The 14,080-nt window shown below is 36.9% G+C and overlaps 1 protein-coding gene across 1 annotated transcript in view; it reads right to left on the bottom strand.

Moving 5' to 3' along the window:
- The window catches only part of mcph1 (microcephalin 1), a 151,796-nt gene that overhangs the window by 116,928 nt on the left and 20,788 nt on the right, over window positions 1-14,080 (bottom strand). The window contains exons 8-10 of the mRNA XM_079843157.1: window positions 2,523-2,615; window positions 1,279-2,409; window positions 724-824 (exon numbers count right to left, since the gene is read on the bottom strand). Coding sequence (XP_079699283.1) covers window positions 724-824; window positions 1,279-2,409; window positions 2,523-2,615 — 1,325 coding nt within the window. The remainder of the gene's footprint in view (window positions 1-723; window positions 825-1,278; window positions 2,410-2,522; window positions 2,616-14,080) is intronic.

The raw sequence follows: 14,080 nt of genomic DNA, 5'->3' as shown, positions 1-14,080 counted from the left end.
AAGCTGAAAGCTCTGTCTTCACCTGGAAATATGCGGTAGAATACAGCTTTACCTTTTTTATGGATCTTTCTTGCATAAGAGGAATAAAACAGTTTAAAGACGACAAAATATTACATATAAAAAAAATCTTGTGGCATCCAGAATAGCTTTAAGAATGGCATCCTACCAAGAGTTACAAAAATAATTGTTGTTTGTTGATATACAATTATTTGTGGACTAGGGCACTAGCTTGCATGTTAATGTGAATAAACAGATTGTTCCGAACACAATAAGATTTATGCAATGAATTACTGGCTTAAAAATGTAAAATACCAGTAAAATTGATTAGCATGATTCATTTTAAAACTCATCCCATAAATAATGCATCTGAACGGGAAACTCCAAAAAATACTGCTTATGCAAAGTCAGATGCAAAAATATTGTGTCCACACTTTTTATTGCTAATTTTAGTAAATCCTGACAGTAGTTTTTAAACGCCAAAAGAGGGTTTGCACTGGCTGTTAGTTAATCTGGCACTATATTTGTGTGTTGGGCTAAAGTATCACTGTAGTTTCCTTTAAGTTCACCATAGCTGAGCACAGGAAAAGATAATACCTCGTCAGCGACAGCAAAACGGAGTAAAAATGCAAACATAAATGTCTTATTTCCATGAATCTTTGCCCAACTGAAATCCATCTACAATACATAAAAAAAATAAAATAAAAAAAACTGTAGCTACTTTACCTTCATGTACTTGTCCTTTTTCATAGTTTCCGGTTTGCTACACATTTCATAACTTCTCTCAATGATCCCATAAGCTGTGCTTTTATTCTCTTTCCCTGCAACTGAAATAATGCAAACAAAGAAAGTTGAGTTCAGAAGAGAGCAGCAAACAGCAGGTGTGCAGCGACACAGCTGAGCAGCCGATAAGAGCATTTCTTAAATGTTTGGTCAACCATGCAACATTTTAAAAGCATGCTTTATTGTGGAGTGTTTCTCAACTAATACAAATGAAGGTACAGAGTAGAAAAAAAGTAAAAATTAATCTTATTACAGTTAAGCAGGGACCTAAATTTCATTACACAGCCACGGAGTACAATTTAATACAGCTCCAGGGATGCAAATTTTCACCGTATATATAGCTTTTACATTTTAATACTTTCTAACAATGTACTGCCCTGCCATTTAAATGTATAAATCCAGCTCTGTTTAGAGATAAGCAAGGTCCAATTTACATCTAAAAAAAACTAAATAAAATTCACATACTTTTTAAACCCATCTTTTCCTTTTCAATCCCACGTTTGGGTTCAGGGTCAGGTTTGAGAAACTTCTTTATTTGCAGCTTCATGTTAACCGCAGATGGCGACATTGGAGAGGTAGCCGTTGATACCTTTTCGTGAGCAGGACTGAGTTTAACTGAGCTTTTACATTCCTTCACTTCTGAGAAAACAGCAGAGCTCAGCCTAGTTTGCATCCTCGGTTTCTTTGTTTTTTGCTTGTGTTTTATTTCTACAAACCTGGGTGACCGAGGCACCTCAAATGTCCCCAAAGACAAACATTCAGGCCTTGATTCATGCGTTTCAGGAACAATTTCCTCCATCATATCCACAGGGTCTGATGAGTCAATCAAGTCTTTAGTATCTATATTTTCATGTTTTCGCTTTTTACTACACAATCTCTTGCTCTTCTTGTTTGAGTCCTCTAGGTCAAAAGTGGGCATGTGCACTGCTTCTGAGGTTGAACCAAACAAAATAACCCTCCGTTTAAGGGCATTGTTGGCTGGTGAGAAGATGTCTTCAAACACCTCACAATCATCAACATCTCTACTAGGAAGATCACCAATCGAGTCAGCTGAACAAGTTTGACGTTGACATTTACGAACAGGCTTGAACGTAACAGATTCATCATTTTGAATGACATTTTCATTTACTGTGAAACAACAGCGTGCTGAAGATGAATTCCTGGAATAGGAACATTTAGAGTTGGTCTGCAGTTCTTTGGAGTGCTGTATACTTTTGATGTTTTTGTGATTTGTTTTTGTGAGGCTTTCAGGCAGGGAACTTTTAGGTCTTTCAGGGCTGCCAGATAACTCTGTGGATATTCCGTTTTCAGTTTCTGGTTTGAGGTGTGAGCTTTGTTTTCTTTCAGAAGAGGTTTTATGAAAGAAACTCTTTAAAGTGGACTGCTTCTTTCCTCCAGTGTTGTTCACAAAAGGCTGTCGTGATCTTGAAGATAATGTTGGGACCCTGATATTACTTTCACCATTGGACAGATTACACATGGCCATGGCTGTGTCTGATTCAGGAGGTGTGTGGTTTATTTTACTTGTTATTTTCGTTATGGACTTATTGCAGTTCTGCTTCTCTTGTTCATCTTTTTTTTTCGAGGAGTGACAATGAGAGGTTGAGAAACAATGCAAAGGCTCTTCCTCTGTAAAAAACAAGTAAATATATAAATTAATGGTTTAACACTTTTAGCTTCATGTAATGTAAAAGGGATAGTATGGTAATTATTTCAATATCAAAAGAGACATTTAAACAAACCTAGCTGTTGTAAGAAAGACAGAGTTGGAGACGCCCCAAGAGAAGTTCTCAAAGATGAATCATATCCTGCGCCGCTGTCCTGCATCTGTGAGACTAAGGGACAAGACAATTCAAAATGAAATAAAAGCCTGAAACAAAGGTTTATTTGTATAGTATGTATTGATTATTTAGGGTGTAACAATTAATTTACTTTTCTCAATGCATTTATTAATTAAAAAAATAAATTGGATTGCATGTGCAATCTATTCACACCAAGGGGTGGCAATATTCTCTAGCACGATGTGGGGTACATTCCTGCACCAAAGAAAGAATAGGGGAAAGAAAGAAAAGAAGTTTAAAGAATTAGTTCACCCCAAAATGAAAAGAAAAAAGAAATTAAGTATTTTGAAGAAAACGTTTAGGCTAAAAAGTATATTCATTTAAAAAAAAAAAAAATTTAAATGACCGATCGTTTTGCTTGATAAGACCCTATTCCTCATCTCGGATCACGCAGAGCCTCTGGAGCCCATCGAAGCGCTTTGAAAATGCATTGATTTGAACCTTCAGCATTTTGGTTGCAACTGAAACCTATTATATGATGAAAGACCCTGGAACATTTTCTTCAAAATACTTAATTTCTTTTGGAAATTGAAGAAAGAAAGATATGAACATCTTGGATGGCATTGGATGGCATTGGGGTGACTAGTTTACCCCAAAATGAAAATTTCCTGATAATTTAATCCTTTAAGTATCCTATCCACCTTATACTGCAATATGGAAGAAAGGTGCTCTTTGAATGTGTGAGACATCTGCTTCATTATCCATTGTAGATAACTACAAAAATGACAATGTGGAGTGTATATATATATATATATATATATAGCCAAAAGTATTAGGACAGTAGGGCTGTGTATCACCAACAATGTCACGATACGATACGCATCACGATACTTAAGTCATGATACGATACGCATCACGATATAGATCAATTTGGAATTAAAATTTATTTAACAGTTAATATCTGTTTAGTGAATAACCAGTGTTATAACAGTTGTGATAACTGAAAAACTATTGTTTGTCATTAAAAAACAATGAGTTAAATCAAATAGTCACACATTTTTTGGAAAGGCTCGAATCAATATTGATTATTGGATATATAGCAAGTTACACATCTCAACTAGTGTCTAGAGTCAGTTGTAGCCTACTTGAAGGTAAAAATGAACTGATATGTACAAAAACTTAAATTACACTCAATTATGTTTTTAATAATAAAGTTATAATATTAACTTTACAAAACAATCATATTTCTACTTCCTTTAGTTATTAAAATATAAACATTTAAATGGCAGCTGTCATAACTTAGATTATATCAAACATGCATGAAATATTGAAAAAGATTATAATGAATATGTAATATGGTGCATATATTTAACAAAATGCTCCACTCTAGAGTTAATTTTTCTAGCTGACTAAATAGTTTATGGACACGGGATATGGTTTTTCTGAGGTAAATGTGACGTTATAGGACATTGTTTATAAGTTGTTTTACTGGCGTCTTTCCGCGTTTGAAACACTGATTGAGCGATTACATAAGACACGATATGGATTTCGGTAAGTTGCACTATTTTTTAACAGACTTTCATTTGCTCATTCATGTTCATTTTGCACTGTATTAACGCGGAGAAGAAGATCAGTTCTTGTGCACTGCCGTTTCTCTTGAGCGGAGCTGCGAAAATATTAATTTACATTTGATTTCTTATTAAATGTCTTTAGTATTTCTTACCTCAATACTAATGTTAGACCTACCTGAAAAATTGTTTTTAAAAACAAATGCACTGCATGATCAAATATTTAGGTGAGATAATTATATACATTTATTTGGGAAAGATGGCCTACAGTAGCCTTAAGTTATCTCATTTTCTAAAATAAACACTTGGTGGTTCTTCAAGATCTTGACTCAGTTAATTTAAAGTTAGTTTCATTTCTACAAATGGTGCAAACTCTGCAAGAATATAGATAAAAGATTGCCATTCCCCTGCCATTCTGTGATCGGCAGTGATCGGCAATCGGCAGATCATGATCTTGGTGATCGGTAATCGGTGATCGGCCCCAAAAATGCTGATCGGAGCATCTCTAAATAAAACGTTGTTTAAATGTAGTGCGTTTAAACGTGAAATCTATGAAAGAGTGTATTGTAATGCTGACAAGCTATGTTCAGCAACAACGTTTGGATTCGAAATAAAAAATAATGAATAAATGTTTTGTTTGTGGTATACAACCGCGGATCAGTTGCGCACTGCAAATGCAGCATATGTGAAAGCACAACAGCACGTGCGGCTCCTGCACCGCAACACACACGCACTGCAGACGGAGTAGGCCTATATGTGACAATTAACAGGCGTTATTTTTTACATTAACATACAATAGTCAAAACCTATTTATTTTTTATGACTTATAACCTATGATTTTAAGGACCATATGTCTTTGTTGGACCAAATGTTTAAGGACCAATGTTTACCTTGTAAACCATATATTATGGTTACAATTAGTGCTTTTGTTAGATACTGGTGAGACAATACTGTGATTTTTTTTGTTGTTGATTTTTTTATTTCATTTTTGAAAATATTTGTTGGTGATTGAATGCACCACATCTTAATCTAGATGCAGTACAACTTGTAGTTTATATGTATTTGCTATGTGTTGGTGACTAAATAATCCAGTACTTGATGCATTGAGGCTTATATCCATATACAATGAATCTGTATTGTTTGTTATGCTTTGTAAATTAATATTGATATGAACTTGTAGCTACACACTAAGTTTCCAGTCCAGCTATCAGGTTCAGGCAAAATCTATCATACAACAGTCTTCAATCTTTATTAAAAAATATGTGCCCCCGTATATATACACTGAATATGTATATTATTACTTGAAACCACAAGAACCATGCAAGGATGCTTGCTTCAGTGTTGCCATCCCACATAGTTTTCATGCCACCCCCTTGCCACCCCATAAAAAAAAATTCTAGATATTATCACTTAAACATATATTCTATTACATACATTTTTTAAACAAATTTCCATGACTTTTTCAAAATTTTCTGGTTTATTTATTTTTCCAACACTTTTCCAGGCCTGGAAATTGCTACTTTAAATTTCAAAATTCATTTTTCATGACCGTATGAACCCTGATATTTGGACTAGCGAAAGAAAGAACTACAACACCCCGGAATTTAATGCTGGGTCCCAATTCGCATACAATCCGTCCTAAATAGTATTCGAAAATAGAATTAGTATGTCCCAAACCGTAGTATGTTCAGGCCCGTTGCGACTAGGCAAGCAAACCAAGCAATTGCTTGGGGCCCCGAGCTGGCCTGGGGCCCCAAGACAACGACAGGTTAAGAATAAAATGCAGCGACAAACTTTGTGAGCGCCCCTTTGATAGTCAATGCAGTAAAGTGCAATGACACTGTTATCAGGATCCCCCTCAAGGGGGCACCTCTCAGTAGTCGCTGACAGCAGCCAGCCAACCACGCGATCTCTGCTGCTGGCAAAATACAAAACCTCCTCGGCAGTCATCATGAAGCGGAATTATGCTTCAGGAAGCCAGAAAAGAAAAAAGAGAAAGGAAAAGGAGGATAAGAAAAAACAAGACAGTGGTAAGTGATAAATTACACTGGATAAAATAGCTCTACTTGTCTTGGATAAAATAGCTCTACTTGTCTTGTACAAAAATGGTGTAATTTTGCAGCAGGTAGGCTAGCAAAAACATGTTTATGTTAGCTACCTGCCTGACGGCAAATGCTGCTTGTAACGAACAGTTAGTGCAACTTTTTTTTTCGAACGGACGGAATATGGTTAGATACTGTAATATGTTTTTTAACGGGATAAGGAAGACGCAGATCTGTTCCAGAATTACTGTTTATCATTTTTAATGACATGACATTGCTATAGCTTTGTAATAGGTTTTGATGAAAGTGGCATAGCATGCTATACTAACTATTATTTATGCTATGCATAAATAACCTGGAATAGTTTATATAGCATGCTATATTAACTATTATTATAAACATTATTTAACCAGAAAGAGGCAGAGGAACATGATTTTTTCATAGCTTATCTTAATGTGCTAGTGTCGGGATATACGGTAGTGACAGTTTATGCAAATATGACATTATTCTTTAACTGTTCAAGATCCATTGGTAACTTATAAAAATAGAGTTCATAAAAAACTCCTCTATTCTCCTCATGAAGACTCACGACAAAACAACATCCCTCAGGGCTTTTAGTTCAAAAGAGACATATGAGAATCTATACAAATGTCTCCTCATCTGCACCGTGTCAAATTTCTATACAGAGAAGTGTTATTTCAATCTGTTGTGTTTTCAGTTCATACTGGCAGCCGGAGGGCGCTCCGTGCACATGTAGTCCATATATAGCACGCATGAAGAAGATGCCATGTGACATTCTCTCTGACATAAACAGCTTCCAGAAATCGCTCGAACATGCAGATAGACACGTTTGAAGATAATAAACACACAATTGCGACAATATATGGCTTATCGGTGTTATTTATACCATGTTGACTTGTGATATAAAGTAAGTTTGGAGTAAAAACATGGTTTTAATCTCATTAATTGTTGTGTTTTAATAAATTGGTGTAATAAATCACAAATTATGGTTTAATAAATCAAATTGATGTGGCAGATAATACAGATAATGTTTTAAGTTATCTGGTCTACCTTTATGAAGCAACTCTGCACTGTGCCCAAGCAGAATTTCCCTTTGGGGACAATAAAGTTAGTTAACTAACTAACTAACTAAGCAAAAACTCACTTCATTTTGCAGTGTTGTCAAATCTTTTGATGATTTAAAATATAATAGGCCTTTGTTGACTACATTCCAAATAAAAAACTACAGAAAAATATATTTCCTTTGCTCTGTTGCTCTCTGTCACATAGGCCTACCTGAGGCTCATTCATTATGCAGCTCATTAATGCGGGCTATTATGTCCTTTGTTATCTCAGGTGCTCTCTCATCATTATTTAGTAGATATCACGCCTCCTCGCATACTGGCTTTGTGAAGAGAAACGGTCTTACAAATTTTAAATCAGTGTATTGTTTTATGTGAATGAGTAGGCTCAATGATTCTCACATCAGTATAAAGAAAAAAACTATGGAAATACAAGATGGAGTCAAAAGTCTTGTGAACACATATTTGGGCTGGTTCGAATACCATTTTTTGAGCTTCGAAGCTTTGGTAGTAATCAACATCGAATATTCAAAGCTTCGGAGGGAAGGAGCTGAACATATCCTTCTCTCTAATAAAGGCTGGAATCTGGAGAAGCGGCGCGCCTCACTCGGGCACTATATGCTCCGCGAACGGGCAATGAACTAGTGATACAAAACACACAGATCTGTTACGGGCCAGTTTTGATATTTTATAGTAGCTAGTAAAAATAATTCTGTTGAGTTATAGAACAGACTACGAGCCCCTATTTCTGCCCCTGGGGCCAGGCTTCGGGCCAATTTTCACGTCATACCTCAAACGCAGGCTTTTTCCTTCATTTTATATTTTAGACTTCATTAATTAAAAGAAACAATGAGGTGCGCAGCGCTGGTGGAAACATGAGACCATGACAACACGACTGTCAAGACGGCTCGCACACAGTGTTTAGAGAATCGCCGCAAATGAGTAAAGCAAGCCAACACGCAAACTGCCGAACGTCTTAGATGCTCATAAACACAATCATCTTCATTAAAACGAATGAGACTAATGCTCTTACAGTGCTTAGGTCACTTGTTCTGATATTGCAGTCTTTGATCTTTAAATGAGCTGATGAATAGCCTATAATGCAGCTCATATCTGCGTTCGTTGACGTGAACTCCGTTAAATGTGCGCAATAATTGAAGATCGGATTTATATTAATTTTGCGGAGAGGTGTAAGTTAAGACAACCTGCCTATTTTTTATTTATGTATTTTTGAACACGTTTCCTCAAAAAAAAAAAAAAAATTATAAGCGAGACAAGTTAAGTGTTGATTTAAGAGGATAAATGGATCAAACATGTGTTGTTAACTCACTCAGTCCGCTTGGTCGTTAAAAAACTTTAATTTAACAATCACAAAAAAATGCTTTAAACATTTTTCTAAATTAACTTAATAAAGAAACGAAACGAAATATAACTTCTTTGACATTAAAAACAAAACTGAACTGAACGTGCCACTTGAGCCAAACTAACGGGCGTCTCAGCACATCAGCAGTCAGATCATATTCTTCACGAGAGCGAGGAGCTAAATTACAAGATGATCGCGGAATATTTGGTTTCAAAGCGATATAAAAGCGCCTATTTAAGGGAGTTTGTCATTGTACTGTTTTGTTGCTATGTTTTTCATTAAGAATAATAGCTAATGAACCCACAATTCAAGCAACCCGCCCCTGAATTGGCAAACCGAAAGTCAACGCAGCGCAGGGCTGCATGCGTTCAGCCGCTCAGTGCAAAAGCACAGCAATGAGGGAAACAGTGATGGAACATTTTTTCACCGTCACATCCCTAACGTATAAAAAGGATAATACATTTTGATTATATTATTCTATTTTCCACAATGTCAAACGAACGCAGTTTAACCCAAAATGCAAGCTCAGACATGGCTTGTGCCATATAAGCTCATGCAGTTATGCGCTCTGGTGCAGGGAAGAAGAAGCAAATATATTTATTAAGTATAACGAGGCTATTAAAAATGGCTTGGCTATAAGATAATTGAAAAAAAAGTATTGTATTTTATAGTGATTTTATAGTGTAAACATATGCAAGCGCGAATGAGAGCCGTTTTGAGCGGGATGCCAGGTGTTCGCGAAAAAAAACAAAACAACAACAAATATTCAAATCACAAATTTGAAAATCGAATACCAACCCATCGAACGAATATTTGAATATTCAAATATTCTGGTCCAGCCCTAATATCTATTGTGTGTTTTGAGACCTTAATTTTAAAACAAAGTTTTTAGTTTTTTCAAAAACCGTGCATAAACATTTTTCTCTCAAAAATACAAGCATGTACATACATGTTGCTCACATATTATGGTAGCCCAGTTTGTGCTGAATACAGTGTAATTACACTTTTACCATTAATGTGTTTATAAGCAACTGAAAAAAACAAATGTAAGAGCATGTAAAAACTTCTAAAAAGCCCCAAAAGAGCTCAGACTCCAGAGACTCTCTTTTCTGGACATAGCAAAGGGCATGGCACCTATTGTCAACAAACTTCCTCCTAACCTCCAAGAGAAGTGGATGTCTCAAGGTTCCCAATACAAGCTTCCTTTCCTCCATTCAAATTTTTCACAGACTTTGTATGCAAGGAAGCCTACATGGGCAACAACGAAGTTTTCGCTCAAAAACTCATCCCTTCAAACGGTGCAGAGCCTTCAGAGCTAAGAGCATTGAGGAACGGAAAATGTTTTTGAAGGAGCATAATATCAGCTTCAGATATTGTTCTTCGGATGACCATGTGGCCAAATACTGTGAAGTTGTCATACAGTGCACAGAGTGTGGCAGCAACGAACATGTCACAGCCCTTCGTCCTGAACCTCTTCCATGGACTCTAAAAGCACCCAACACAGAGCATGGCGGGGAGAAGGAAAGTACAAACCCTTCCATTATCTCTAAATGCACCAAGGTCTGTGGAGATACTAATAGTTCACGGTCTTGCTCAAAAATTCACCCTAAGGGAGAGCCAGACAAATCACTGAACATCTATGTTATTCTTGACAATCCAAGTAATCATTCACTTGCCAGATCGGAGTTCTTCGACGTCTTCAATCTCAAGAGCACAGAATTTCCCTAGACTCTGCACACATGCAGTCACAGAAATGTCTGGAAGATGGGCTATGGACTTCAACTCACACCCTTTAGATGGCGGTCTTTCAGTCCCACTTCCTTAACAGAGTATATGAACAAAGCGGAGAAGTGTGACGCTCAGCTCATTATTCCGCTCTACATGTGTGCGCACCACTCACACAAAGTATTGGACAAAAGTATTAGGTTTCAGGCTCAAGCGTTCCAGGACAGTAATCCAGCAGCGGAAAACACTGGAAGAACCACTAGGACGTCTTCCTGTGGACCTTTTCTCATTGAGCCCAGGTACTTCATCTTACCCCTGTCACAGTCAGCTACACTCGAGTTTAGGGCTGCAACTAACGATTATTTTGATAACAGTTTAGTTGGCCGATTATTTTTTAAATTTAAAGTATAAATTTTTTTATTTTATTGACAAAACACACTATTCCACATCCTGCCCAATGCTGTCCTTCAAACAAACATGTCAGCTGAGTGCTATGAAAACACAAATAGTGAATACATCTTCCCTTACAAAAATTAACCATGGTTTTACAACGAAAACAAATAAACAAAGAAATATAACAAAAACATAACAGGGTTATTGTTATTCAATGGTAAAGTGAAAACTTGTCAATAGTGCCAGATTGTCTGGTGGAGGAGTATCCACTCATAAAATTATCACTCTCATCTGAGACAAGGTCACACTAAGTGAGAATGGCTCTAATTTACATGCATTTCTTTTTACCTGAAACTTCCTCCAAACTCCTGATTCCCTCTCCTGAAGACATCACCCGAAATATACCCAGAATCTATTGGATTTAATATCAATTCTCACTATACAGTTTAATATATGTCTGTGCGACTGGTACAAAAATCTTATAACCACAGAAGTATACAAGAAGTTAATAAGAGTTTTTAGAGCTTAGAGATATTTTACTTATGATGGTGGGTGTGGCTGTTGGAGCCATTTGGTTTCTTTTCAAGACAGACAGATGGGAGTGCAATTCAACTTAAATTCCCTTTATTATCAGATGTTTCCATTTGAAAGAGGTTTCCGTCTGGTCGGAGTTACTTAAAGCGATGTAGCAGTGAGTTCGGGGCGCAATACTGTAACAAGGTTGGCCCGTAACGTCTTGAATATATAAGTCAGATATCAATATCTTATTCTTTGCTAGAAAGTATTTGAAATTATGTATGGCCTATCTTTGAATTGATTATGTAATTGGCATTATACATTACCTGACTGTTAATACATTTGTACATTTTTGATCCTTTCTGAATTACTCTGTAATTATTAGCTCTCTCTAGAACGGAACAGTATAATTGCAACAAAAGGTTAAAACAGAATGATTAAATGTGTGACTTACTATTAAATATAAATGACCAAACAACCAATTGGCATTCTATCCTAAACTCGAGATTATGATAAAATGGAGTCAGACTAAAGATAAATTAGAATTAAATCCATTCTGCCCAGCTGAAAACACAGAATGCGTAGCAACCTTCAAACTGCTATCGTTACCGTCCTTGGAACGAATTTAGCGGTCTTACAACCAGGGAACAAATTAAGACAGCGTGGTAATGGAACCAATTCTTAATTCATGGGAACAAAATCTTAATTCGTGGCCAGTGGCCATGATATATTTTAGTTTTTTTGCAACTTCATTAAAGGTGAACTATGTAGGATTTTTGCAGTAAAACATCCAGAAACCACTAGGCCAGTGTTATATATTTTGTTCAGTTGAGTACTTAGAATATCCCAAATGTTTTCAACTATTTGTAAATCGTGAGAAAATTGCTATTTTAACCAAGGAGCCGGGACGTGTGAGCTATGCGTGTGAGGGAGTCGCCTGTCGATTGCGTCATATCTGCGTCACCCTCGGTCTCCAGTTTTATTCAGTGAAACACTTTACTCTCACTGCAGTGTGAACAAGTGTCATAGCAGCCGCCGCGCGAACGTCATAACTTCCTTTTCAACACACTCAGATATATCTAATACGATAAACAGAGCTGCGTTACCTCACACTCAGCACTGGAGAAGAGGAAGTGCCGCCGGCAACCGTGTCATAATAAAAGTCCCGCCAGCGACTATGCCATAATAACAGTCCCGCTCTTCAATCGCTCCTGCGGCCTTGCTCAGCTCCACAACACTCGCTCCTGCTCTGCTTCAGACTACAGTAATGTTAATAATCGCATCCATGAACATGATTTCTGCCCGAGTCCTATCCTGACTGTTTCCCACCGGCTGTGAGGTGAAGACCACATGTCCCAAGATTCTGCGCTCAAACGTGGCGTCATCAAACTACGCCTTTGTTTTGAACAGGCGACCTCTAGTGGACGGAAAAGTTACATAGTGTAGCTTTAAAACAACATTTGAACTCCATAACCTATTGCTTCACTATTACATTGCTCTGGAAGAAATATTTCTGCTATGCTCTCCACTCCGTACACGCTCCTTTCGTGCACCTAGACAACGCCTTCCAAACAACCGAGAGCAAGCCCTGAGCCTTTTCCACTCTCTCTGCCACACAGAGTAAGAAACCTGAGATGAGTTTATGCAGAAGATCTTTGATAATTATGCCGAGACTGCTTCTCCTGTGAACCCAGTGCTGGTACTTACCCTCCTTCGGTGTGTATCATCCACGCAAGCCTGGTCAAATTAGTGTAGTGTTTGACTCCAGTGTTCAGCGTGTCATGGCGTGTCTTTGAACGATGTGCAGCTAACAGGCCCAGATCCAAACAATAGGGGTGTAACGGTACACAAAACTGGCGGTTCGGTTTTCTACCTCGGTTTTGAAGTCACGGTACGGTACGGGTTCGGTACAGCAGTTTTCCAAATTGCTTTTTATGTATTTTTGTTAAAAAGTAGTATACTGAAAAAAAAGTGGCTGTCCTTAAATAAATTAAATTATAACAAAAAGTTTATTGAAGATATTGCTGTAAACTATATAGGAAGCCCTTACTCACACATAAATATTAAAGGTTAACAACAGAGCTATTTATTTTCGGTATAATAATCAACACTCAAATAGCATAGTACGCAAACATGTAAACTTCACATAAGGCAGTTTTTGCAATAATTCTAAATCTAATTATAAAATGCGTTGTTAAAAAAAATTAAAATTTGTTGTTGAAATATAATCATTTATACACTGTCATTTTCATGAAATAATCAAGACATCACTAAAAGGTTAAGTAGAATATAATGAATAGGCTAATATAGTGCATACACTCACCTAAAGGATTATTAGGAACACCTGTTCAATTTCTCATTAATGCAATTATCTAATCAACCAATCACATGGCAGTTGCTTCAATGCATTTATGGGTGTGGTCCTGGTCAAGACAATCTCCTGAACTCCAAACTGAATGTCAGAATGGGAAAGAAAGGTGATTTAAGCAATTTTGAGCGTGGCATGATTGTTGGTGCCAGACGGGTCGGTCTGAGTATTTCACAATCTGCTACTGGGATTTTCACGCATGACCAAGCTCACCAAAATTGGACAGTTGAAGACTGGAAAAATGTTGCCTGGTCTGATGAGTTTTGATTTCTGTTGAGACATTCACAGGGTACCCCCAGGATCCTCCAAATGAAATTCAAGGCTTTTTAAGGCCTTTTTAATGCCATTTTAAATGAAATTCAATGCCAACTTCGTACCCATTCTGACAGAAGTATGAGGGGAAAATGTCAAATCTGTATAAATTTTGAACCCTAGAAAATAATTATGTACAAGTAGGCTACT

This window comes from Gobio gobio (genome assembly GCF_949357685.1).
Source record: "Gobio gobio genome assembly, chromosome: 18".
In the NCBI taxonomy this organism is placed as follows: Eukaryota; Metazoa; Chordata; class Actinopteri; order Cypriniformes; family Gobionidae; genus Gobio; species Gobio gobio.
Note: the sequence above shows the minus strand (reverse complement) of the source record. Positions and strands in the feature narration are given on the sequence as shown.